Genomic DNA, 24,861 nt, shown 5'->3' on the forward strand with positions numbered 1-24,861 from the left:
GCTGTGCCACTGAGCAGAGTGGGGCAGGTGAGAAGGGGCCTGTGAGTCTTGGGCCCAGCTGACTCTATTGGCCTTTGGGACTGGGAGCAGCAGCTCTTAGTTCCTGGAGTCCTGAACCCCCTGGCTTTTTTTTTTTTTTTTTAAGATTTATTTATTTATTTATACAAGCACTGGGTACAGTCAGAAGCGCGGGAGGGTGAGAGAATTCACCAGAGCCAGAGCAGGGAACAGAACAGGCAGACCGACGAAGTACACTGCTGAGGGGAGCAGCGGGCGCGGCAGGAGAGGCCTGCGCGCCATGTGGGACCCTCGCCGGCGGCTGGGGATTGAACCAGCGCTGCAGAGGCTGGGGCAGCCCAGCGCTCAACCACTGTGCCACCAGGGGAGGCCCCACCACCACCGGCTTTTTATGGGAGAGGAAGGCGCTTGGCAACCTGTTCTCCATCCCAACCTTGGGGTGCTCAATTCCAACCCAAATTCAGTTCCTGGCTCTGTCGGCAGCTGCACCATCATGGAGTGAGGCCGAGGGCGAGGGCAGACTCTCCACCCTGCCAGGGGCCTCTGAGCTGCACCGGGTGCAGAGGGTGCTAAGCATCCCTCCCAGACTGGCACCCCTCTCCCCATTACACACCGAGCTGTCAGTCAGCGGCGTGACCAGGAAATGTGTCCCCAGAACTGCTGACCTGTGTGCTGCCTCCCCCTCCCTCCCTGGAGCCTGCCGCGCAGCCAGCACTGCACCTCGGCTGGGCCGATGACTGGGGACAGTCACTGCGCACACGTGCACTCCGCTGCGCCCGTGGGTGGCGTGGGAAGGGCTGACTCTGGCACTCTGAGAGTTTCCAAACATGTTAAGACTCAAATAAAATCTAATATAGTGAGAAGAGCACAGAGCTTATCAGAAATCAGGATCAAATAAATCCCTTTACTTCTTTTAGCCTCAGTTTTCTTGTTTGCAAATTGGCAATAATTCCTACCACTAGAAAACTTGTATGAAAATGATCTACAAGCTGCACAGATGCAATATCGCTCAATCCCCCAGGATGAGAGGCTCAAGGACAGGAGAGAAACGGGCTCTGGCTGGGGGACACGGGAGCCCGAGCAGCCGTCAACACCTCCTTGCTGTGCTTCTGGCATGTGCTGCTGGCCTCCGTGGCCCCCACAAGCCTAGGGTTCTTAGAGGGGTTCTGAGTTCTTAGAGGGGTAACTTTATCCTGAGATTTCTCACTTTCCCTCTAGGCGATGAGGCGGCAGTAGAGCCCCTCCCTGAGTTCCATCCCACATCCGCCCTGCTGAGCCCTGGAGGGTTTGAGTCCTTTGCATTTCATTCCTCTTCATCTCTTAGCTTCTGGTGTACCCTCAAGTTTCTCTCCTGTGGTGTGGGATAGAGAAAAGCCTTGCATCGTCCCTGCACCCACAGATGTGGGGATGCTGGGGGTGCGGGAGGGATAGTGGTGGCCATGGCGTGTCCCGGCCAAGTGGTTGGCACTCAGCACAGCTATTTTGTTGTTTCTGCCTCTTGGCATGACATTACCAAAGGACCCACCTGCATGACCCCCAAGTTATACAGTAACTTCTGAATCAGGGCGAGTGGGGACCCTCTCTGAGCATCCGACTCCCCTTCCTCTGCCTCCCTGTCTTGGGCAGCAGTTGAGAATCAGGGGTGGCGGGTTTAGAGACCCACCAACCCCTTACAGATGCTCAGTGATTTGTTTCCGGCCACACCGCAGCGGGTCTATGGCAGGACTGACCCCCTACTCTCAGTTCTCAGGGCGCTGTTTCCCCACGACCCATCTCTGCTTCCCACTTCCCTTGCCCCTAAACTTGAGCTCCCAGAGGAGCTGGCTGAGCTGGAGATGTGAGGGGAATTGTTTTACATATTTGTTAATCTGGTCTCAGAGAGAAAAGGGCCTGGAGCTCATCAGCCAGGAAGGAATCCAATTTGGCTTTTATGGCCCTGGTTATTGGTCGTATTTTTGCGGGGATCTTTTTATTTTTTATTAACCCAGCAGTCTGGAGGCTGAGGAGCTGCCTGGCTGGTGGGCCCAGCAGGTCCTCTGTGCTGGGCAGCTGCGAAGTCTCGAGTTTCAGGGAATCCCAGACAGATGCCGGGACTTGCACTTGGGGCTGGGGGAGGGGATGGCTGGGAGGGGGTGCCCTGGACAGGCTGGCCAAGGCACACAGTGAGGGTTTTCAGGAACATTCTGACCCTTCGGGCAGACCCTTCTGACCCCTCGGGCCTGATTGTGTTTCATGGTTTCTGTAGTGCTGCTGGTTTTATTAAGCTTTTATTGCCTTTTTCCTCGGAGATGCTGAGGCTGCTTGGCTGGTGCCAGGAGCCAAGGCTGATGGGTCTGGGTCATGAGGACTGAGCTGTGCCGGCAGAAAGGGGTGGGAGGGAGGGGCCAGAGGGGGTCAGTTGGGGTGGGATCGCTTTTGGCAGTTGAGCACAGTGGCTAAAAGGCTGATCTCTGACACCCACCTGGAGAACCTCGGCCCCTGGTCCCAGCCTTGCAAGCTGCCTCTAGAGCTGAGACTATATCAGAAATGTCAGCACCGGTGCTGGGCACAGGGCAGTGCTCCGTCTCCCCATCCAAGTCACTTGCACGGGGCCTGGCAGATAATAAACTTCTGTTTTCTTTTGCTGCCCGCCCCAGCAGGAAGAGCTGGTTGGCAGATCTGGGGAGCCTGTTTGTATCCCCTTCTCTGGACACAACATCCTGTTCTTGGCCCAAATGCCAGCGTTTCTACACCCCACCCCCTGCCCCCCCTCTCCCCCATGGCTGAAGAAGAGGCACTTAGAGGTGCGAGCCCTGGCTAGGGGTCCTGGAGCCAGAGTCCATCTCCAGTCAGGGAGGTCAGGCTGGTGTGAGTCCCAGGTAGGGATGAGGGTGGGATGGGAGTAGGGGTGAGGCTGAAGGCTAGGTCACCTGTTGGAGGAAGCCACTGGGAACTGGCAGGTGACTCCGGCATTGGAGGTCTTTCAGAGAATGGTGCTGGGCCACCTGCAGCAGTCAGTGGGGAGTTGGTGTACAGTGATGGCTGGTCCCCGCCCCCGCAGTCTGACTGACAGGAGCGTGCACCCGGCCCAGGAGTTTGCATTTTACAAGTGTACCTGGTGACTGATCCACGTTGAGGTCTGTGGGCCTATGAGGTAGAGCACAAGAGCCAGCTCCGGCCCTCCTGTAGACTTCCCCGCTGGCCGATGCCAGGTCTGGGGCTCTTCCCCTCGGAGAAACTCACAAATATCACACTAGCTGCCGTGACTCAGCAAGTGGGGTGCCACCCCCCACCCCCATCTCACAGATGAGGAAATGGAGACTTTCCATAGCATCCACCTTGTGGCAGAAGCACAGTGCCAGCCAAGCTTCAAAGGTATGCATAGCTCAGCCGCCCCCTCCCCAAAAAGCAGTCTACTGCGTTAGTCCCCCCTAGCCCCCTGAGTGTTGGGGGCACTGAGCCCACTAGAGAGAGAACACAAACTGGGAAAGTGACAGCGGTTGTTGCCATTGCTGGTTGGGTCCCCCGGTGCAGCTCGGATGTTTCCCGGGTGATCTACGGCCGCGGCCAAGCTTGTTTGCCTGATATATATTGAGCTGTTGGGTGTACGAGTCAGTGCCCACGGTTTCCTCGCCAGCTGTCAGCCCGGGGAGGCCAGCCGTCCTTCATGCACTCCGTCTCTGCAGCCTGCCCTTCCCGGGGGCACAAAGGGCTTGGCCAGGCCCTCCATGGAGACCTCTTTCCCCACCTGACCCACTCCCTTCCCGCTCCCGCCCCACCTGGGCACCCAAAGACAGGCCCAGAGTTTCTTCGGTGGGAGAAGTGGTCACGCTCATCCCTCTGAACCTTCTGCCCTGGGCTGGCAAATTCAGCCAATGAGGATGGGGTTTCCTGGAGGGGGGGTGTGGCAGGAAGTGGGTACAGGTGCTGCAGCCACAGCCACAAAGCCGGCTTTCTTTGGGGCTGGGGCAGGAAGGATGGGGGTAGAGTTAAGATTTTCTTGCTGGGGAAGGACTCAGATGTGTGCTGAAAGTTGCCTTCCTCTGGATTTGGAAGGCATGTCCTCGCTCTGTGGCCATTTCCATTCCAGATTCTGGGTAGGACTTGGGCCTTCTTAGGAACAGGCTCTAAAGTGCATGCTAGAAGGGGACACCTGCATTACCCTCACTTTCCCCCCCGGATACTTTATGCCCCCATGATATTAGTCAGTGCTCCCCAGAGAAACAGAACAAACAGATAGAGAGATAGACAGACAGGTAGGTAGATAAGGGATTGGCCCATGTGATTATGGAGACTGAGAAAGCCCAAGGTCTACAGCTGGCAAGCTGGAGACCCAGGAGAGCTGATGATGTAAGTTCCTGTCCAAATGCCAGCAGGCTTAAGACAAGGGAGAGCCGAGGCTTCTTGTTGAGTCTGAAGCCAGGAAAAAAAACTATTGTCCCAGCTCAAGCACGCAGTCCTTTTATTCTATTCAGATCTTCAACTGATTAGATGAGGCTCACCTACCTTAAGGGAGAGCGATCTGCTTTTGCCAAAATCATGTTTGATTAAATCTCTGGGGATCCCATGGTCAAGTCAAGCTGACACATAATATTAACCATCATGCCCTTGCTCCTGTTGAGGGGAAGGCTGGGCTGCTGAAACTAGTGGAGACTTCCTTTCTGTCATACCCTGAGCTGTCACCTGCTAGAGGCAGAATTGCAGGACCTGAGTGAGTTCAGGTCTCTTGGGGTTGGAACAGGATTGCTGAAGGGAAGTAGGTTTCTTCCACGGGTACTGATATCTCAGCTCTCAAGGAAGCCAGGGGCTACCTGGAATGACAGAAAGAGCTTGGACTTCAGGATCAGTAGACTTGAGGTTCAACCTCTACATCTGCCCCTCATTAGCTGTGTGACCACAAGGGGCTCACTTAACCTCTCTGTTTATTCTCCTGTAACGTGAGGATGCTCATCATGCCTCCCTTGCAGGGCTGATGTGGAGGCAGGTCTGGGTACTTGCACTTGGTAGCCCTAGTGATTATGTTAGGGTTGTCTATTTTTTTTAAGATTTATTTATTTATTTATGCATAGAAGAACTGGGGTGCAGGCCAGATGTGCGGGTGGCGGGGTTTGAGAGGATTCACCAGAGACAGAGTGGGGAACAGAACAGGCAGACTGACTGAAATACACTGTTGAGGGGAGCAGCGGGGAGACAGGAGAGATCTGCTGCGCCGTGTGGGTCCGCTCCCTGGCCGGGGATCGAACTGCAGTGTCTAGCGATAGCTTCATAGCACTGAGACTTTAACCCCTGCCCCACTAGGGGGACCCTGTTAGAACTGTCTTAATGGGTGTCCCATTAAGGCAGCTGACTGGCTTCACTCTCTTCATGTGATTCTGCCCCAGTTCCCTCCCATGTCTCCAGTGCTTCCTCAACTTCCAGACCTGAGGTGAGTGCCCAGGTCTTCGAGAAGGGCTCAGGAGTCTGGATGGCAGACACCTAGCCTGGGCATCTGGAGGATGGCGGCTGCTGGGATGTGGGGGAGCTACGAGGACTTCGGGCAGTGATATCTGGGAGGGGCAGACCCATAACCAGGAAGCAGAGGAGGCAGGAGGACAGAATGTCGCCACTTCAGCATCCCAGGGATAAATGGCGCTGTTCAGCTCAAACTATCTCATTTGGAGCGCCTGCCCACATCTCTGCCCAAGAGCAGGAGAATCAAAGACCCTAAGAAGCTTCCGAAGACCAGAGCTGAGCCAGGGAAGCAAAACACTCCGAGACAGGAAGAAAAAGCTGATTAGCACCTAATTGCCGTTAAATTATATATACATATACGTATTTTAAGTTGAATCTGCATGTCTAATGTGATTTTTTGATTACATTTTAATAGTCTGGCTGGGGTGGGGGAATGAAGAAGGAAGGGTTCTGTCACCCTTCGCCAGAAGGAGGGAAGTTGTAAACAGGGCTGCGGGCGGCCCTGGCGCCGGCCCACATCCCGGGGAGCTGCTGGGAGAAGAGCGAGGCCCAGCGGGGGGCTGGGGATGTCTTTGAAGCAGCAGAACTGCCTCCCACTCAAGCCCCGTTCTGTCCAGATGGGCAAGTCCATCTGGCTTGTGACTTGAAGGATGCCGCTTTCCTTAGGCCTTAAAAATAGCTTCCCTATTTTGGCTCTTTGGGGCCACATGTCATCTTCTCCAGGCCTGGTTGTTCCCTGGGGCTGCCAAAAATCCTCCCTACCCCTCATTCCCGCCCCCCACCCCGCCGGCCCCAGAATCTGGTGATGGAGCAGATTTCAGATGCTTTCAAGCCAAGAGTCTGCCCCTGAAATGTGACCTTGGCCTTGGGTATTCTCCTCATGGGGTGGGGGGGTCAGTTTCCCCATCTGTGAAATGAAGGCATTGGACTCCCTCTGGGTCCGCTGGACCATGATCTACTTCCTGCTCATTTGAAGATCCCTCCCTGCATCTCAAGGGGATAGGAGGCGCCACACTCAGTCACTCACCCACTGGGCTTTGCCAGCTCCCTCGCTCCCCAGGACCTGCCTTCTGAGGAGGAGCTTCCTGCTCACACTGGAGCCAATGCTCCTTGTTGTCTGTGCTCCTTGGCGCACAGAACCCTCCTCCCGGGCCTATTATAGTAACTCCTCAAAGGCTCGAAGGCTGTTAGCAAAATCCCTTCCACACGCGTACACGCACATTCTATTTTAAAGTAACATTTCTCATTCTAAAAGTAAGGCTGTACCTGGGCATTGCAGAAAAATTGGAAATAGGCAAATACGAAGGGAGAAAATAAAAATCACCCATAATCCTCCCAGAGAGAGAGAACTACTGTTAATGGGTTTTTTTAAATCCATGTGTGTGAATGTGTGTGTGTGTGTTGGGGGTGTTATCACATTGGAATGATGCTGCAAATGTGGCTTTGGGTTGTCCCAAGCCTGACCCTTGAAACTGGGCCGGGTTCTTCCTTCCAAGACTCCCTTGGGTCTGCTGTTCCCTTTTAGGGGGTGCCCCATCTGCTTTGTCCAGGAGGAGGGGGACCTTGACCATGGATGTGTGATCCAGGGTGGCTCAGAGTTTAATCTTGACTGACTTGCTCTGAGGGTGTGTGTATAGGTGTGAGACAGAGACAGGCAGAGCACATGATGGTTTCTGAACTGGAGAACCCTTCCAGGGCCACAATGATGAGAGATTCTAAAGGCGCGGTTAGGGCCTTCCTGGTGGCGCAGGGGTTAAGTCTCAGTTCTATGAAGCTATGGGCAGCCACTGCGACATGAGTTTGACCCCAGCCAGGGAGCAACCCACATGGCGCAGCAGACCTCTCCTGACGCGCCCGCTGCTCCCCTCAGCAGTGTATTTCAGTGGATCCGCCTGTTCTGCTCCCCGCTCTGTCTCTGGTGAATCCTCTCACCCCCCCACCTCTGCCCTGGATCCCAGCTCTTGTATGCATAAATAAAACAAATCTTTAAAAAATATATATTTAAAAACAAATAAGGGGGCAGTCACAGTTCCCAGCAACCACAGACCCACTTGGGGCTCTTTGCGCCAATGACAGGTACGGAAGGACCCCTCCCCCGCTCACCTTCGCAGCTTTTCATGGTGCAGCTGGAGCTTCTCATGAGCCAATCCAGCCCATGCGTTGAGAACAGAAAATACTTGAGATTCGCTAGCCATCCTGTAGACCTGAGGAGGGGGCTGGCTGCTGCAGCGGCCTGAGACCCCACTCGGCTGCGCCTCCCTTGGTTTGGGGGGGCCTCAAACCCACCTCCTCAGCCTGCAGACTGGGAAGCAGGAATGCCTGGATCTCTGGGGGTCTCAAAGATTCCCGGGGTGTCACAGCTGGAGGGCTTGGGCCTTCACCCTCCCACTGCCCAACAGGGGAGACTGGGACTCAGGCCACATGGAAAGCTGGGGCCTGGACCAGGCCTAGGGTCACTTCAACCGACCACATCTGCTGAGGTTTGTCACGTGGCAGCTTTTCTTTTCGGCGGGGGTGGGGGGTGGGGGGGGCAGGGGTCGAACCAGGAACTCATCAAGTCTACTTCTTGCTGGCCTGTACTCCTCAAGCTTCTTCCTCTGCAGAAGAAGCCGTGCACCCTGCCACTCTGTTGGAGTCTGGTTGTCCTCTGTGGACGGGAGAGTTCTCTTTAATATCTAGGCCAGATTCTTCACCGATTCTTTTTCCTGCCTTTATTCAAAATATCTGCTAAGCCCTGACCCCTCCAGGAGGATTTTAAGCCCCAGCAACCTAGCAGGGAGTACTGACAGCCAAGCCTCTGCTCCCTTAAAGTTCATGTCCACAGGTCTGGGGTTCTCACTGGGAAGTTGAGGGGCCATGCCCAGCGCTCTGGTCACTTACAGGCAGCAAAGCTGTCTGCAGGGCACGGAGTCACATATGGGACAGGATTCCATCACAGTCACCCCGGTTACTATGGGGTGTCTACATGCTGTGGTGTCTATACGTTAAGTCACCAACCATTCTAAAACTTTTGGTTTATGACAACTGATGCGTTACGCTCGCAGATTCTGTGGGGCAGGGAGAGGGAGGCTTGGCTCTGCTCCACTCTATCTGGGCCTCAGCTGGACGACCTGAAGGCTGGGGGTTAATGGATGAGCTGGGGTCGGAATCGTCTCGAGGTTGTGCTGGCTATCAGCAGGAATGCCGACATGTGGTCCCTGCCCGGCTCACTTGGGCTCCCTTACAGCATGGTGCCGGGCTCCATCCCAAGATGGCCAGGTGAGAGCTGCTTCTCCCTTTATCACTGAGCTTTTAAAGTCACAGAGAACCACAGCTACTGTGGCCGCAGCTCACCAAGATCCAGGGGAAGGAAGGCTCACTTGCCTTCTTAAAGGGAGCAGCAGCAGAGTTACATGCTGAGAAAAGCACATGAGGTGGGAGACTGTTGTGGCCATGTTTGGAATGAACGGGCTGCCACGTGGGCCTTAGACAGTCAGGGTATTTGGGGAGAAGCAGAGCATTTATACCTGAGTCAGTCTGCTGGGTCCAGAGTCATAGCTTTGCACATTCGGCCATACTGCCTGTCCCTGGCTGTCCATGGCTGTCCATGGGTAATTTTTACCCCCAGACTAAGGGTGGTGAGAAGCCTAGATCAGCAGCTGGGGAGGGTCAGATCTGGGAAGACCTCTTGGCAGAGGTGACACTTGAGCAAGTTCTTGAAAGCTCCTTTAGATTTGGACACCCAGGGAAGGAAGTGGCATTCTTGCTGGAGTGGCTGTGGAATAGAGGGTCCCCTAAGTCACCCAGAAAGTGCTGCTGTGACCTAGATTCCTGATTTTGATCCTCCTTCCACACACACACACACACACCAGCACATTGTAAACTGTATTCCCAGCAAGACAAGTGGAAGGGGGTGGGGCAGATGAACTTAGTCCCTTGAAAATGGGCAGCAGCGGCCCCGACCCTCTCCACCATGTTACATCAGCTCCCTCCTCTTGATGCTGGAGAAGGAGAGCAGTCTTGCCCCAGGCAGATTTCGTTTTGCCCTGGAGACAGGAGGAGGCTGAGCCTTCCCCCTTCACTCCCTGTAACATGAATTGGCCTCAGACGTTAACACTGAGTCGACACCCGGCAGGCTTGCTTTAAGGAATCGCAGATGGAAGTTTCATTATTTCACTCTGGGCACCTTGCATGGCACAGACCAGTTCCGCCCCTTCCCAGTCTCTTACCCTTTCAAGTCTGGGCTCTTTTCCCACCTGCCCTCAGCCTGCTTAGCGCATCATTCCTCTCTTCCTTTGTTTCCCTATTTGCAGCTGTGTCTCCCTCGCCCCTGTTCATTGCTCCTCTGTCTCCTGTTTTTATCTGTCTCTGGTCTCTCCCTTGTCCTGTTTCTCTGTCTCTTTCCCTTCTTCCCCCTCGCCCTCTCTTCCTCACTTTCTCTGGGCTGAGGGCAGCCCCTTCTCCTCCCGGACAGACCGTCTAATTGAAATGGAGCACTCCAGAGAATGTTAATAGGAAAGGCAGCATTAATTAGCCAGCTCTGGGATAATTAGCTTCCTCCTCTCACTGCCTGGCGTCTAACTGGATAATGAGGCTCCCTCTGACCAAACAGAGGGCAGGCGGGACAAGAGAACAGCCCATGCCTGGGGATGCCGGGAGGCCTCCTGCTTTCAGGCCACCCCACCGGAGTCCTCAGTTTGCCCCGGCTGCCCTCTTGCTAGACCCTACTGCTGGTTGTGCTCAAGTCTTGGGGAGACAGATGCCTGGCCCCTGCCCGCACCCAAAGGTTTGCTGTTGCTGGAGCTGCATATTAAGTGGCCTGAGCTTGACAAACAGTGGCTGCAGCTGCAGCCTCCCAGAGAGGGGGTGGGAACTATTGAGATTTCTTGAGGACAGCTATGACAGGCATCTTGCCCTGGCACAGCCTCCTGGGCAATGGCTGAGCACATCACAGTCCCCCGGAAGAGAGCAAAGAAATCTGTTGACGTGACAGATAACTAATGTGCTACATAACTGCAGAGTACATCCACCTTGGGGCGCCCCACAGTCGCTGACAGAGGAATGGCCACCTTTTTATAGACAAAGACTGAGGCCGGGAGCCGTCCGCTGTCTTGCCAGTGCTCACCTCCCCAAGACCCAAACCAGAGTCTGATTCCAAGGATCAGGTTCTTTCCCCTATACCCTGATACTTCTGGAAGCTACTTTATATGGCTCATTTGATGAAAATAATGGCAGTAGGCACACCTCACCTTAGCCTTGAGGCTACAATCAGCAAAACTTGGGAACGCATGTACAGTCTAAACTCCGGAAATATCCCTTCCATGGGGAGAAACATCACTTATGTTTGCAGTTGTATTGTGGTTCTCTTTTTCTCGTGGCCTTGACTTAGTTGGGGGAAGTGACGGGCAGATGACAGCAGTTTTCTGTTTTGTACACGTGGTTGGACTCCGTTGTGTTCACTGCCTCTTGATGCCACCCCCCTGCAGTAGTCCTATCTGGGGACTACCCAGGGCCGGTGACCTCTCCTGTCTCAAGCCTGCTGACTCTCTCCCTCTCCTGCAGGCGATGGACGCGGAGGACGACCCCCTGCTGCAGGACGTGTGGCTAGAGGAGGAGCAGGAAGAGGAGGAGGAAGCGACAGGGGCGGCCTTCCGGAGGCCGCAGCGGCCGGGGCCCCGTGCCGGGGCGGGGGGGCAGTGCTGCTGGCGGCCCTGGGCCTTGCCCTCCCGGCCCCCCGCCTCGGGCTTCTGGAGCACGCTGGGCTGGGCCTTCACCAATCCGTGCTGCGCGGGGCTGGTGCTCTTCCTGGGCTGCAGCATCCCCATGGCGCTGTCGGCCTTCATGTTCCTCTACTACCCGCCGCTGGACATCGACATCTCCTACAACGCCTTCGAGATCCGCAACCACGAGGCGTCCCAGCGTTTCGACGCCCTGGCGCTGGCTCTCAAGTCGCAGTTCGGGTCCTGGGGGCGCAACCGGCGCGACTTGGCCGACTTCACCTCCGAGACGCTTCAGCGCCTCATCTCGGAGCAGCTGCAGCAGCTGCACCTGGGCAACCGCTCGCGGCCGGCAGCCAAGACCCCGCACGCCGCCCTGGACGGCCCGCGGCGCGCGTCGGGCGTGTCCTGGGTCACCTCCGCGGGCCGGAAGTCAGCAGCCAATCGGAGCGGGCGCCTTCGCCGCGAGGCCCCGCCCCTAGCAGATCTGGCAGCCAACCAGAGTGAGGCCCCGATGAGGCGGGGCCCAGACAAGAGTGGGCGGTGCCAACCTAGCGCCCCGCCTCCCGCCGCGGCCTTGGCCAATCAGAGCCGGGCCCGCCGAGGCGCCTCGCGGTGGGACTACTCTCGCTCCTATGTGAGCACCAACACGCAGACGCATGCGCACTGGCGCATCGAGCTCATCTTCCTGGCCCGCGGCGACGCGGAGCGCAACATTTTCACTAGTGAGCGGCTCGTCACAATCCACGAGATCGAGCGCAAGATCATGGACCACCCGGGCTTCCGCGAGTTCTGCTGGAAGCCCCATGAGGTGCTCAAGGACCTGCCGCTAGGTTCCTACTCCTACTGCTCCCCTCCCAGCTCGCTCATGACCTACTTCTTCCCGACGGAGCGGGGCGGCAAGATCTACTACGACGGCATGGGCCAGGACCTGGCGGACATCCGGGGTGAGCGCCTGGGGCGGCTGGGGGCGGGGCCTGACGGGGAGGGGCGGGGCTTGGATGGAGGCCTCCCCTGGTGGGCGGAGCTTGTGGGGGGGCGGACTCTGAGGTGGGTGAAGCTTGTGTGGGATGCCGTCTGGGGCTCCAAGTGCGTGGATCCTGAGGGTGAGCGGGGCTTGTGTGGGTGGGCCTTGGAGGGCGGGGCTTGTGTGGGTGGAGCCTGGGCAGGCGGGGCTTGTGTGGATGGCGTCTTGGTGGGCGGGGCTTGTGTGGGTAGGCCTCGGAGGGCGGGGCTTGTGTGGGTGGAGCCTGGGCAGGCGGGGCTTGTGTGGATGGCGTCTTGGTGGGCGGGGCTTGTGTGGGTGGGCCTTGGTGGGCGGGGCTTGTGTGGGTGGAGCCTGGGGCAGGCGGGGCTTGTGTGGGTGGAGCCTGGGCAGGCGGGGCTTGTGTGGGTGGGGCCTTGGTGGGTGGTGATTACGTGGGTGGGCGGGAATTGTGTGGGTGGAGCCTGGAGTAGGCGGGGTTTGTGGGTGGGACCTTGGTGGGCGGGGCTTGTGTGGGTGGAGCCTGGAGTAGGTGGGGTTTTATGTGGGCGGGGCCTTGCTGGGCGGGGCTGTGTGGGTGGGACCTTGGTGGGCGGGGTTTGTGTGGGTGGAGCCTGGAGCAGGTGGGGTTGTGTAGGCGGGGCCTTGGTGGGCGGGGCTTGTACCGGACTGGCGCTGCATGATCCTGGTGGCAGAGAGTTGAAAGGTTTGGTTGAAGACTGGAGGCTGGTAGGATACCTGGTGGGGACTCACCCCTGAGGAGGACTTGCTCGTGAGGCAGGCAGGCTGTGCATGGCCTAACCTTGTGAGGAAGGGTTGGGAGCAGGGTTGGGTGTGAGATGAGGGAGATGGAGCGTTTTGCGTGGCCAGAGTTTGACAAAGCTGGGGGGCTGGGGCGCGAGGTTGGGCAGAGGGTAGCCTGCTGTGGGTATAGAGAACTGGGCACCTGCGCAGAGTAGACATGGCAGGGTCTGTGGTGGAAGGGACTACCGATGGTGGGTTGAATTAGCGGTAGTCTATGGCTAAGGAAGGGTAGGCGGGGTCCGGGAATGGGGGCGCAGCTTGGCTATGCCTTGGGCGGGGCTCTAGGCAGAGGCAGGTAGGACAGGAACCGGAAGATGAGACTCAGTCTGTCCTGGAATTATTATTTCTTGATTCTATGTCAACACACAGCTTATGTACAGCCTACAAATAAAACACCGCAGTAAAATAATGGCAAGATAACACTCACGGTATTTCATTTGAAATTGAGCCTTGGAATTAATTACATGTTTCAAATTGAAATGAAAACATAAACTTAGTGGGGCTGTCCCCTTGGGCAGTTGTGAGTTCTCTGTCCACTAGGGACAGCTAGAGGCAGCTCAAAGCGCAGTGAGAAATGTGTGAGGTGGTGAGGTGAGCCGGGTAACCTTCGGGTAACCTTATTTCACCAAATCAGCTGGTGGGAGCCGATGGGCTGAGCTCCATGTGTGCCCGCCCTGCCCCTGCAGGCTCCCTGGAGCTGGCCATGACTCACCCTGAGTTCTACTGGTACGTGGACGAGGGCCTGTCAGCAGAAAATCTCAAGAGCTCCCTCCTGCGCAGCGAGATCCTGTTCGGAGCACCCTTGCCCAACTACTACTCGGTGGACGACCGCTGGGAAGAGCAGCGGGCCAAGTTTCAGAGCTTCGTGGTCACGTACGTGGCCATGCTGGCCAAGCAGTCCACTAGGTAGGCGGGCAGCCGGACCTGTCCTGTCCTGTCCTGTGAAAGGGCTGGAGGAGGGTTGGAGATTGGTTTCCAGGTGCTTCTTTTTTATAAGCCCCAGATCCCCTTCCCTAAGAAGCCTTTCTTCCCAAGCCAGCGGCAGGGCCACATACATCTTTATTGTCACTCTGGCAGGTGCACTCTGGCAGTGCTAATGGTTAGTGAACATGACAGTTTTAGAAGAGGTAGGAAATCCCCAGGACCGTCGCCCGCAGTCATAGGTATTGATTTTCTCCTGATACTGGAAGGCTTTCGAGAAAGACTACTGACCAGGGAGTAAGGAGTTCCTTTCTGCCTCTACTACCCAGGGAGATAGTGGGGAACTCATTTTACATCTCTGGGCCTCAGTTTCCCTACTTGTAAAACCAGGATGATGAGTCCTGCTCCTCTGTGGGGGTCATTAGGAGGAGAGGAGCTAAGGGACTTGACGGTGCTTTGGGGCAAGGGTGCTTCGGTTGTCTCCAAGCCTCGGGATGTGTGTCTGAGAACACAGCTGGGCTCCTCCCCACCAGGAAAGGGTGTTGTGTTTGATAGTTTATCTGTCAGTTTACCTCTCAGTTCTTAGGCCTGGGCACAGCAGGAATCATTGTGAATGATCATCCTGTTCCTGAAATGCCCTAATTCCTCTCACTACTCACTCGTTCATTATTCATTCATTATATTAAACAACTGCTGTAATAATCAGAGCTCACATACAGTGAGCACTTTTCTCTGTCTCACTCGCTGTTCTAAGTCTTTTATACATATATCTCATTTACTCCTCACACCAGCCCAAAGAGGAACGTGCTGTTAGGATGACTTCCATTTTACAGCTGAGAAAACTAAGGCACAGTGCAATTGTTCCAAATTTTAAAAGCTCACCAAATTTTATTTTATTTGTTTATTTTTATAGAGGCATGTTTTATTTATTTATTTGTTTGTTTGTTTGTTTTGTTTATACAAGCACTGGGTACAGTCAGAAGCGCGGGAGGGTGAGAGAATTCACCAGAGCCAGAGCAGGGAGCAGAGCAGGCAGAAGGACCGAAGTACACTGCTGAGGGGAGCAGCGGGCGGCAGGAGAGGTCTGCGCGCCATGTGGGACCCTCCTCTGGTGGCCGGGGAGCAGCCGGGGATCGAACCGGCGCCGCAGAGGCCGCGGGCAGCTTTTCAACCCAGGGCTCAACCGCTGCGCCACCGGGGAGGCCCAGCTCACCACATTTTAAAGCTTAAAATCCAGATAATCTAATCCAGAATCCTTGCCCTTTAATTTCAGTTGCGATGCTAAGAGCCTCTGCCAGGGAAACCCTTGTTTGTCCACTAAGACTCAACTTGGACCACTTTCCCCACAAGCCCAGGCTACCCACCTCCACAGTCTCCAACCTTCTCCTTAAGCAGGAAACCTCATACATAGCCTTTGGGGTTAGCTGGAACTGGGATCAGTAACTCCACGGTATCGTGGGCGTTCCAGCAAGCTGTTTCAGTTGTCCGAGCTCCAGTTGCATCATTGCACTGGCCACTCTGTATTTTAGTTGCTTCATTCCTCACAGTTCAGTCCTTGAATCAGCAGCCGCAGTAGCACCTGGGGGCTTGTTAGAAATGCAGAATCTCAAGCACTTCTCAAGACCAGTGGAATTTCCAGGTGATTTGTTTGCACATTAAAGTCTGAGAAAGGTCTGATTTAATTATGTCTCAATAGAGCGTGTGTGTGTTGAGAACTGGGCTCATTCGCAGTTCATCCCTGCAGTTTTAGCTCCTAGCTCAGTGCCAGGAATCCCTTAGTAGGGGTTGTCTGGGGGATGGAAGGAATGCATGGGTGGATGGATAGGTGGGTGGGTGGGTAGATGGTTGGATGGGTGGATGGAGGTGCTCTGGGGAAAGGTGCTTGTCTGGGTTGGGAAGCTGGGAGGGTCTGACTGTCCAAGAATCTTCAGGTTTTCTTCAGATACCCACAATTACTCTAATATGTTCAGCAGCTGAAGCAAAATCCCTGCCCTGGGCAAGAAAGCTTTTTCTTTCCCTTCCCACATCCCCAGAGCCTCCCTGGAGTGGTAACAACCAGGAGCCCTGTTGGCTTGACTTTAGTACCTTCTTTTGGGTTAATACGACCCTTTTTTTTATTATTCTGGTACCGGTTACCCAAGAGATGGCAACATACATCTGGCCTTATTACAGAGTAATACAAATCATCACTTTTACTACCTCCCTGATAATACTAGAATCTTAGAACACATTCACTACATTTATACATTTTGGTTGCATGCATTTTATTTTATATACATTTTAATCCCACAAGACATTACATTATTATTTCACTAAATCAGTATTCATTTATATTTGCTCCCATATTTACCTTTTCTGTTGCTTTTCATTACTTCCTGCAATTTTCATCTTTCCCTATGGGATCATTTTCCTTGTGTCTGAAGAATTCTCTTTAGTATTTCCTTAATGCAGTTTCACTGGTGATAAATTCTCTGTTTTGTTTGCTTGGAAAGCATCTTTATTTTACTTTCATGTTCGATATTTATTTTTGCTGATGTAGAATGATAGATTGGCAGTTTTCTTTTAATATTTTAAATATGTCAATCCATTCTGTTCTGACTGCTCCTTTCTGTGGAAAAGTCAGTTGTGAGTTGGGTTTTTTTTTTTTTTTTGGCCCCTTTGAACAATTATCGTTTTTGTTTTTTTTTTTCTCTAATTGCTTTTAAGATTTCTCCTTGTCTGGTTGCATGAGTCTTACTGTGGTATATGTCAGTGTGGGTTTCTTCGTATTTGTTCTAATAGGAGTGCACACAGCTTCTTGAATCGTGGGTTGATAACTTTCATCAGTTTTAGGAATTTCCTATTACCTCTTCAAATATTGCTTCTGCCTCATTCTCTGTCCCCTCTCCTTCTAGGATTCTAATTACACAAATGTTAGACCTTTTCACTGAGTCCCTTGTGTTTTCAATGCTCTTTGCTCGGTTTTTCTTTGCTACTTTTTTCTGTTTCAATTTAGATATTCCAGCTCACTCCTGCTATATCTAAAATGCATTAAATGTTTATAGAGACTTTAATGATAATATTATGTTTTTTTCTGTTGAGAATTTCCATATGATTCTTTGTCATAGGTCTAAACCCCTGATGAAATTATTCATCATTTTATTGTTTTTTTGTTTATTTTATCCACTGCATTCCTAAATATATTAGTTACACATATTTTAAAGTTCACATCAACTAACTTTCAATATATGGATGACCTGGATTTGTTACTGTTGTCTGTTCTTTCACTTGGTGTTTGGTCTTATGATCCTGCCTGTAAGTATGCTTGGTAATTTTTGTTGAGTTGTGAACATTGTGTATAAAAAAGCAGAGAGGTCCGGATGATGTTTTTACCTTAAGAGAAAGTTTAGCCTTTCCCTCCACTAAGCAAATAGAGTTGTGGCTGATAACCTTAGACAGTCAGGAATTACAATGTTTCAAGGCTGGTTTGCAGCCTTGAAGAATCTCAGTTTACCTCTAGTTTGCAGTGGTGCTCCAGGATTTTCAGCTGAGAGCCTGATGTATTCTGCAGAGCCCCTTTGCCTGTCAGGTTCCAAACTCTAATCCTTGTCTCTAAAAACTGCAAAGCAACAACAAAAACACCCTGCTTTTTTTTTTTTTAAGTCTCTTGCCCTTTGTTACCCCATTATTCGGCAGAAGTACTGAGGGGGAAATGACCATATGCTCTGAGGGTCTGCAAGTCTCTGCCTGCAGTTCTGCTAGCTTATCTGACTCCCATCCAGGGTTTTCAGCTTTCTGCCTATATTCAGAATCAGCAAATACTTCCCGGGTGAAAATGGCTGTAGAAGGACAGTTTAGCTTTTCTAGGTTCTTCCCTGTTTGGAGTCTTGACCCTCAGCTTCTCATTGCTTTGAGAAGTCTCTACCATCAAGTAGATTATTTCTGAATTTTATCTAACTTTTTAATAGTTCTGGCCAGGAATACTGTTCTCTGATGAGCTGTGCCTTTCTACTCAAGAGTGGAAATTTGGGCTTGTGTCTTTTTATGGTCAGAAATTTAGACAGAACCTTGAACCAAAAAGCAGTAAGTAAATATTGTAAAAATGAATGAATGAATGAACAATTGAACTTTCAGTTTTCTACTCTAATGAAAGATCAATTAGCCCATTTAATTCAACAAAGTAGATAATCCAAAGATCTTTCCTAATTGACTTTCAAATGTCCTGCTTGGTTTTTAAAATCAGTTTTATTGAGGTGTAATTGACATATAACTCACTGCACATACTTACATTTACAACTTGGTTAGTTTTAAATCTTTTTTTTTTTTAAGATTTATTTATTTATTTATACAAGCACTGGGTACAGTCAGAAGCACGGGAGGGTGAGAGAATTCACCAGAGCCAGAGCTGGGAGCAGAGCAGGCAGAAGGACTGAGGTACACTGCTGAGGGGAGCAGCGGGCAGCAGGAGAGGTCTGCGCGCCATGTGGGACCCTCCTCCGGTGGCCGGGGAGCAGCCGGGGATCGAACCAGCGCTGCAGAGGCTGCAGGTAGCTTCGCAACCCAGCACTCAACCACTGCGCCACTGGGGAGGCCCAACTTGGTTAGTTTTTACACATGCAAACACCCTGAAATCTTCACTACAATTAAGATAGTGAGCAGAGGGCCTCTTTGGTGGTTCAGGGGTTAAAAAGTCTCAGCTCTATGAAACTATCACCAGCCACTTGTGGCCTGAGTTCGATCCCCAGCCAGGTTGCTAACCCACAGGACGCAGCAGACCTCTCCTGTCTCACCCGTGGCTCCCCTTAGCAGTATATTTCAGCAGATCCGCCTGTTCTGCTCCCCACTCTGTCTCTGGTGAATCCTCTCACCCCCTGCATCTATGGCCTACACCTCAGTTCGTGCATGCATAAGTAAATAAAAATAAATCTTTAAAAAAAAGGTAGTGAACAGAAAAGTATACATTTATAGAGGTTTGAATCTATAACTCCAGAGTAGGTACAAAGATGTAAACCTACTTTACCTCAATAATACCCTTTGTTAATGGGAATAATATATTCATAATAGATATTGGGCTTAGATTTTTTGTAGTTGTCTGATTTTGGTATGCAAGTAACTCTGATCTTCGAGAAATGACTTGGGGAGTATTCTGTCTTCAGTTTTATGGAGAATTTGTATAGAACTGGTATTATTTCGTCCTTAAATGTTTGATGGAATTCACCAATGAAACTGTCTGGGTCTGGAATTTTCTTTATGGGAAGGTTTTAATGACAAATTCAATTTTGAAAATAAGTATAAGGCTATTAAAGTTACCTGTTTCTACTTGCATGAACTTTGGTAGTTTGAGTCTTTCACAAATTTGTCTATTTAATTTAAATTGTCAAATGTGTTGGTATAAAGTGATTCATAATATTTCATTATTATCTTTTTAATATTTGTACAAGCCATAGCAATGTCACCTGTTTCGTGTGTGTCTTGTATCCTTTTTTTCATGACTAATCTGGATAGAGGTTTATCAATTTTATTGATCTTCTCAAAGAGCTGGCTTTTGGTTTCATTGATTTTTCTCTATTGTCTTTCTATTTTCTGTCTCATTGATTTCTGCTCTGATCTTCATTATTTTCTTTCTTATGCTTACTTTATATGTAATTTTCTATTTTCTACTTTCTTAACAGTAGAAACTGAAGTTACTGATTTGAAACCTTTCTTCTTTTCTAATATGGGTGTTTATTGCTATAAAATTCCCCTTCAGTACTATTTTAGCACAGCCCACATATTTTGATGTGTTGTACTTTCATTTTCATTCAATTCAAAAATACTTTTTATTTTCCCTTTTCATCTCTTCTTTGACCCATATGTTACTTGAAAATGTGTTATTTAATTTCCAAATATTTGGGAATTTTCCAGATATTCTTGATGCTGATTTTTATTTAATTCTGTTGTGATCAAGGGGCATACTTTGTATCACCATTTCTTGAGTCTTGTTTTTGATCCAGAATATGATCTGTCTTGCTAAATGTTCCCTCTACTTGAAAATAATGCTTTTGATGGTTGGGGAGTTCTATAAATGTCAACTAAGTCAAGGTGGTTCCTTGTGTTGTTCAAGGATTTGATATATTTACTGATTTTCCTGTCTAATTGTTCTAGCAATTATTGAGAACGGGTTTTTTAAAAAAATAGTCTAGATATAGTTGTGGAGTTTTCTATTTCTTTTTTTTCAATCTCTCTCTATTTTTGCCTCATATATTTTAAAGCTTTCTTACTGAGTACAAAAACATTTAGGATTGCTGTGTTCATGCTCTTGATGAATTGAATCCTTTGTCATTTTTAAATCATCTTCTTTGTCACTAGTAATGTTATTTGCTCTATAATTTATTTCATTTGTTATTAATATAACCTCACCATCTTTCTTTTGATTCCTGTTATTGTAGATATCTTTTTTCAAGCCTCGTGCTCTTAACCTATTTGTTAAAGTAGGTTTCTTGTACGAGTCTGGGTCTTGATTTTTATCTAATATGGCTGTCTCTGTCATGTAATTGAGGTGTTTGGACTATGTACAATTAATGCAATTATTAATATGGTTAGACTTAAGTATATCTTACGTTATTTCTCCCAAATACTATTTGTTCCTATTTTCTCCCAAATATTATTTGTTGCTGTTTTCCTCTTTTTTTTTGCCTTCTTTTGGACCAAGTATTTTTTATTGTTCCATTTTTAGTTGTAACTTTTTATATTTATTTTGGTGGTTGCTTTAGAATCTATGCAATACATCCTTAAATGATCACAATGCACTTTTCAAGGATATCATACCACTTCCTGCATAATACTAAAGCCTTATAAGTACTGTGCTGTCCTTTCTCACCTCCTGGTCTTTAGACTATTGTTATCATACATTTTATTTTCATATCTACATTGTTACTGCTCTTCTTTAAATCATCCATTATCTTTCAAACTTAAGTAATAAGTAATAAAAAATAAGTAATAGGAAAATTTTGTATATTCATGTTGTTACCATTTCCAATTCTTTTTATTCCTTTGTGTTGATCTATATTTCCATCTCCTCTCTCTTTCCTTCTACCTAAAGGACTTTCTTTAACACCTCTGTAGTGCAGATGTACTGGAGATCAATACTCCAGTATATTTGAAAAGTATATTTTCAAATGTTTGTATATTTGAAAAGCCTTTATTTCACATTGTTTTTGAAATATATTTATGCTAGGCATAGAATTCTGGGTTGACTTTCCCCCCAGTGGGAAAAGGCTGTTATTCCACTATCCTCACTTGCATTTTTTTTCCAATGAGAAGTCTGCTGTCACCCTTATTTTTGTGCTTGTTTGTGTGATATCTCTTTTTTTTCTCAGGCTGCCTCTAAGGTTTTCTCTTGGTCATTGGCTTTGAGCAATTTGTGATGTGCATTATTGTAATTTCATTCTTAGTTTTAAGTGCTTGGAATTCATCACTCAAGCTTCAGTGATCAGCATATCAGTGGATTTATGGTTTTTATACAATTTGAAGATTTTTCATCCTCCTTTGAGGAGTCCAAAAACCTTTGTTTTAGATTTTGATGCCTGGAAACACTTTCACGGCAGTAAGTTAGGGTAACCACAGGACCGATTTTGTTTTCCGTCTCTCATCAGTCATCGTTCTTTCTTGTCCTATTTCCAGAATCTTTGTTAAAATATTTTCTCATTTTTTTTTTGTTAGTTTCACTGCAAGGCTAAGTTGGGATTTCTTCTTGTTACTCCATCTAGGCCAGAGCAGATGTCACTTCTGTTTGTATTTTAAAACTCAATTTGTACAGCCTGGTTTTGTTTTTCTTATTAAGAATAACTTGTGTTAAGCACCACGTAACTGTGTAAAACTGAAAATCTGGAAGCTTAAATGAAATTAAAAATTTGCTGTGAATAATTGAGAATTGAGGGGGTGACATAGAACTGACTATAACTGATTATCATCGTTACAGAGTAGGTCTCAACCTTGGCCATAAACTTGAACCACACTGATGATTCAGTCCCACCCCAGAAATTCTGACTCAGAGTATGATCTGGACCTCAGGGTGTTTAGAAGAACTTGAATGGTTTTAATGTACAGCCCACGTAAAGCACCACTGGTGAGGTGGATAGTCCCTGGTCCACCTAGAGGTGTTCACAGCCATCTCTAACCCACTTCTCTCTTCCCTCTCTCCATGGCCTTCCTTCCCCCAGCAAAGTGCAGGTTCTCTATGGGGGGACAGACCTCTTTGATTACGAGGTGCGTAGAACCTTCAATAATGACATGCTCCTGGCCTTCATCAGCAGCAGCTGCATCGCTGCCCTCGTCTACATCCTCACCTCCTGCTCAGGTAGGGTGTCTCCAAAGCCTGGCATAGAGCCAGCCCCTTCTTTCCTCATCGTGCTCTGTCTGGCCAAACCCTTCCCTCCCATGAATGTCAGCAGACTTGGGTCCACCATGTCAGGGTTGTTGTGGGTGGGATGCTCAGAAATCACTTTCCAACTCCAGGCACCTCCAATGGCAGGTCGGGCACACCCAAGGGCCCCACCTCCAGGATCTCACACAGTTTTAACCTTTTGTTTCTTGGCCATCTTTCTCTGCTGATAACCTTGTTTTGGGGAGTCTGGAGTATTGGACCCCCCCCATGGATTACTCTGTAGCCTTTTATATAGTTCCAGGTCAGCTTCCCTTTGTCCCCTAGTTCACTTTGCCACTCCCACCTTCCCATGTACTCCAGCTGCTTCTTACTGCTCTAAAATGCCCAAATGAACAAAAGATTGGTAATACCTTCAAAAATGGAAAAGACTAATTCATGTAACAGATATTAATTCGGTGCCAATTTACTGCCAGATGCTCTAAGATGCCAAGGATCCAGGGGCAAATATCAGAGATGCACTTCCTGCCCCCATGGAATCTCTCTCTACTGGGGTAAAAGATGTTAAACATATGTTTATTATTCCCTGTTAACACTGAGGGAAGTTCTGTAAAGATCAGCGCCCCTGCCTGGCTCTTCCTCTTAGGATGGGGACTGTGCTAGAACAGACAGGGTGGTGAAGGGCACCCCAACAGGGAGAGAAAGAGGGTGCTGGCATTAGGCAGGACCTCGCTGAGTTAGGAACACTAGGGGGTATGATATACGAGGTGTTACCCCCCCACCCCCACCTTATCCCCTGCGCTCTTGCCTTGCCCAGTATTCCTGTCCTTCTTCGGGATTGCCAGCATCGGCCTCAGCTGCCTGGTGGCGCTCTTCCTGTACCACGTGGTCTTTGGCATCCAGTATTTGGGTATCCTCAATGGGGTGGCTGCCTTCGTGATAGTGGGCATTGGTGAGTTGTCTCTGCTGCCCCAGTAATGGGCCTCCCACTTGGGAACTCTGACCCCAGTGAATCTTCTCCCAGGATGCAAAGCCTGGCTTCCAGAATGTTCCCTCTCAGACCTTGGAGCCTTGGAGGGTAGAGTGGTGGGTGGGGCCCTTGCAGGTAGGAGGGGCAGTCAGGTATGCCAGGTGGAGGTGGAAAAGGTGTGTAGGAGGCTAAGATTAGAGGAAAGGGCCTAGTTTGGGGGGATGGGGTTGTAAAGCTTGGATTCTTGGTGGGTAGATCCAGAGTCTCATGGGTATTTCCAAACTCCAGGCTGAGAAACAGGACTATCCTGGAGCCTGACCTCTCCGGGGGCCCTCAGGGCTGGTCTAGGGGGCCTAGGTTGTGCCTGATCCTGGAGACAGCAGAGTGATCCTGCTGCCCCCCGACTGCTTCCGTAGGTGTGGACGATGTCTTTGTGTTCATCAACACCTACCGCCAGGCCACCCACCTGGAAGACCCACAGCTGCGGATGATCCACACCATCCAGACGGCAGGCAAGGCCACCTTCTTCACCTCCCTCACCACCGCTGCTGCCTACGCAGCTAACGTCTTTTCCCAGGTGGGAGACCACCCCTTCCCCAGCCCTGACCTGCCCCCCCACCCCCCCCAATATTACTCCCACACATGCCAGGCCCCAGCCTGTGCTGTTCCCACCTGTCCCCTCTCTTGCGGCCATTCAGCCTTTGCCTCCAAGCACCTGTAGTGTCCATAGAGTCTAAATAAGTGGATCCCAGCATAAGCGGGAACTTAATCGGGAATGTTATAATAATATAAACAATATTTATTATTGATGCTCATTAATAGTAATCCAACCTCTGCCTGAAAGGGCATTTGGCAGTTTGCAAAACTCTTTCACATTATTCCCTGTGCCAGACTTAGATAAAAGTATAGTCATCATCCCTATTTTCCTGATCCAGAAACTGAGGCCCAGAGAGGTTAAGTGACTTCCCCAGGGTCACACAGCTGGTGAGTGGTGAGATGACCAGACCTCCTCACCCTGGGTTCAGTGCTCTTTCCACCCGCTGGCTTCACACTGCGGTCACCTCTCACACTTTCCTTTCACTGGCCCAGGCTTTTTCCGACCTCTCCGCTGGGCTCGGGAGGATGCGTGAGTCTGGGCCAGGTCCTTGCTGACAGAACCTGGAAGGTAGTGAGCAGGCCTGAGTCTTTGAGAAAAACCACCAGGTGCCTTGGGATTATCCGGGTCTTCCTAGAGACCCACATCCAGAAAGTAGGCAGTGCTAGGATTCAGATCCCCCCTCTGACCCTTTACTGGGGTGATCTTAGCCAGGTGGTTCGACCTCTCTGAACCTCATCTCCTACATGTCTGGATTATTCAGTTACTGAAATGAGGAGATGGTTGTGGAAGTGTTTCAGAAACACTATCTGAAGGTCTGTCTGCTGATTGATTCAGGCGCCTACTGATGCCACACGCCCATGCAGGCCCCAGGATGCTTCCAGAGAACACCCATTGCTTCGGGCCCCAGCCTCCCTGTCTTGTCATGAGGAGTGTTCTCTCCCACCCCCTTACCAACACATGGCCTGTCGTGAGGGGTCTTCTCCCGACGTCTGTCATTTGTATGGTGACAGATGGAGCACTTGCCCTGTGCCAGGCCCCGGCCCGGGCAGTTGGCTATAGTTTAGACAAGAGCCTCCACTCCAGCTTCCCTGCCTGTGG

The 24,861-nt window shown here is 50.4% G+C and overlaps 1 protein-coding gene across 1 annotated transcript in view; it reads left to right on the forward strand.

Moving 5' to 3' along the window:
• Positions 1-10,992: 10,992 nt before the first annotated feature.
• Positions 10,993-24,861, forward strand: part of DISP3 (dispatched RND transporter family member 3) — a gene marked incomplete at both ends in the record, with an annotated part of 29,919 nt that continues 16,050 nt past the window's right edge. The window contains 5 exons of the mRNA XM_084242572.1: positions 10,993-12,091; positions 13,620-13,839; positions 22,035-22,171; positions 23,013-23,147; positions 23,582-23,742. Of these exons, the coding sequence (XP_084098698.1) occupies positions 10,993-12,091; positions 13,620-13,839; positions 22,035-22,171; positions 23,013-23,147; positions 23,582-23,742 (1,752 nt within the window). The remainder of the gene's footprint in view (positions 12,092-13,619; positions 13,840-22,034; positions 22,172-23,012; positions 23,148-23,581; positions 23,743-24,861) is intronic.

The sequence above is a fragment of the Talpa europaea genome (genome assembly GCF_964194135.1).
Source record: "Talpa europaea genome assembly, chromosome: 9".
In the NCBI taxonomy this organism is placed as follows: domain Eukaryota; kingdom Metazoa; phylum Chordata; class Mammalia; order Eulipotyphla; family Talpidae; genus Talpa; species Talpa europaea.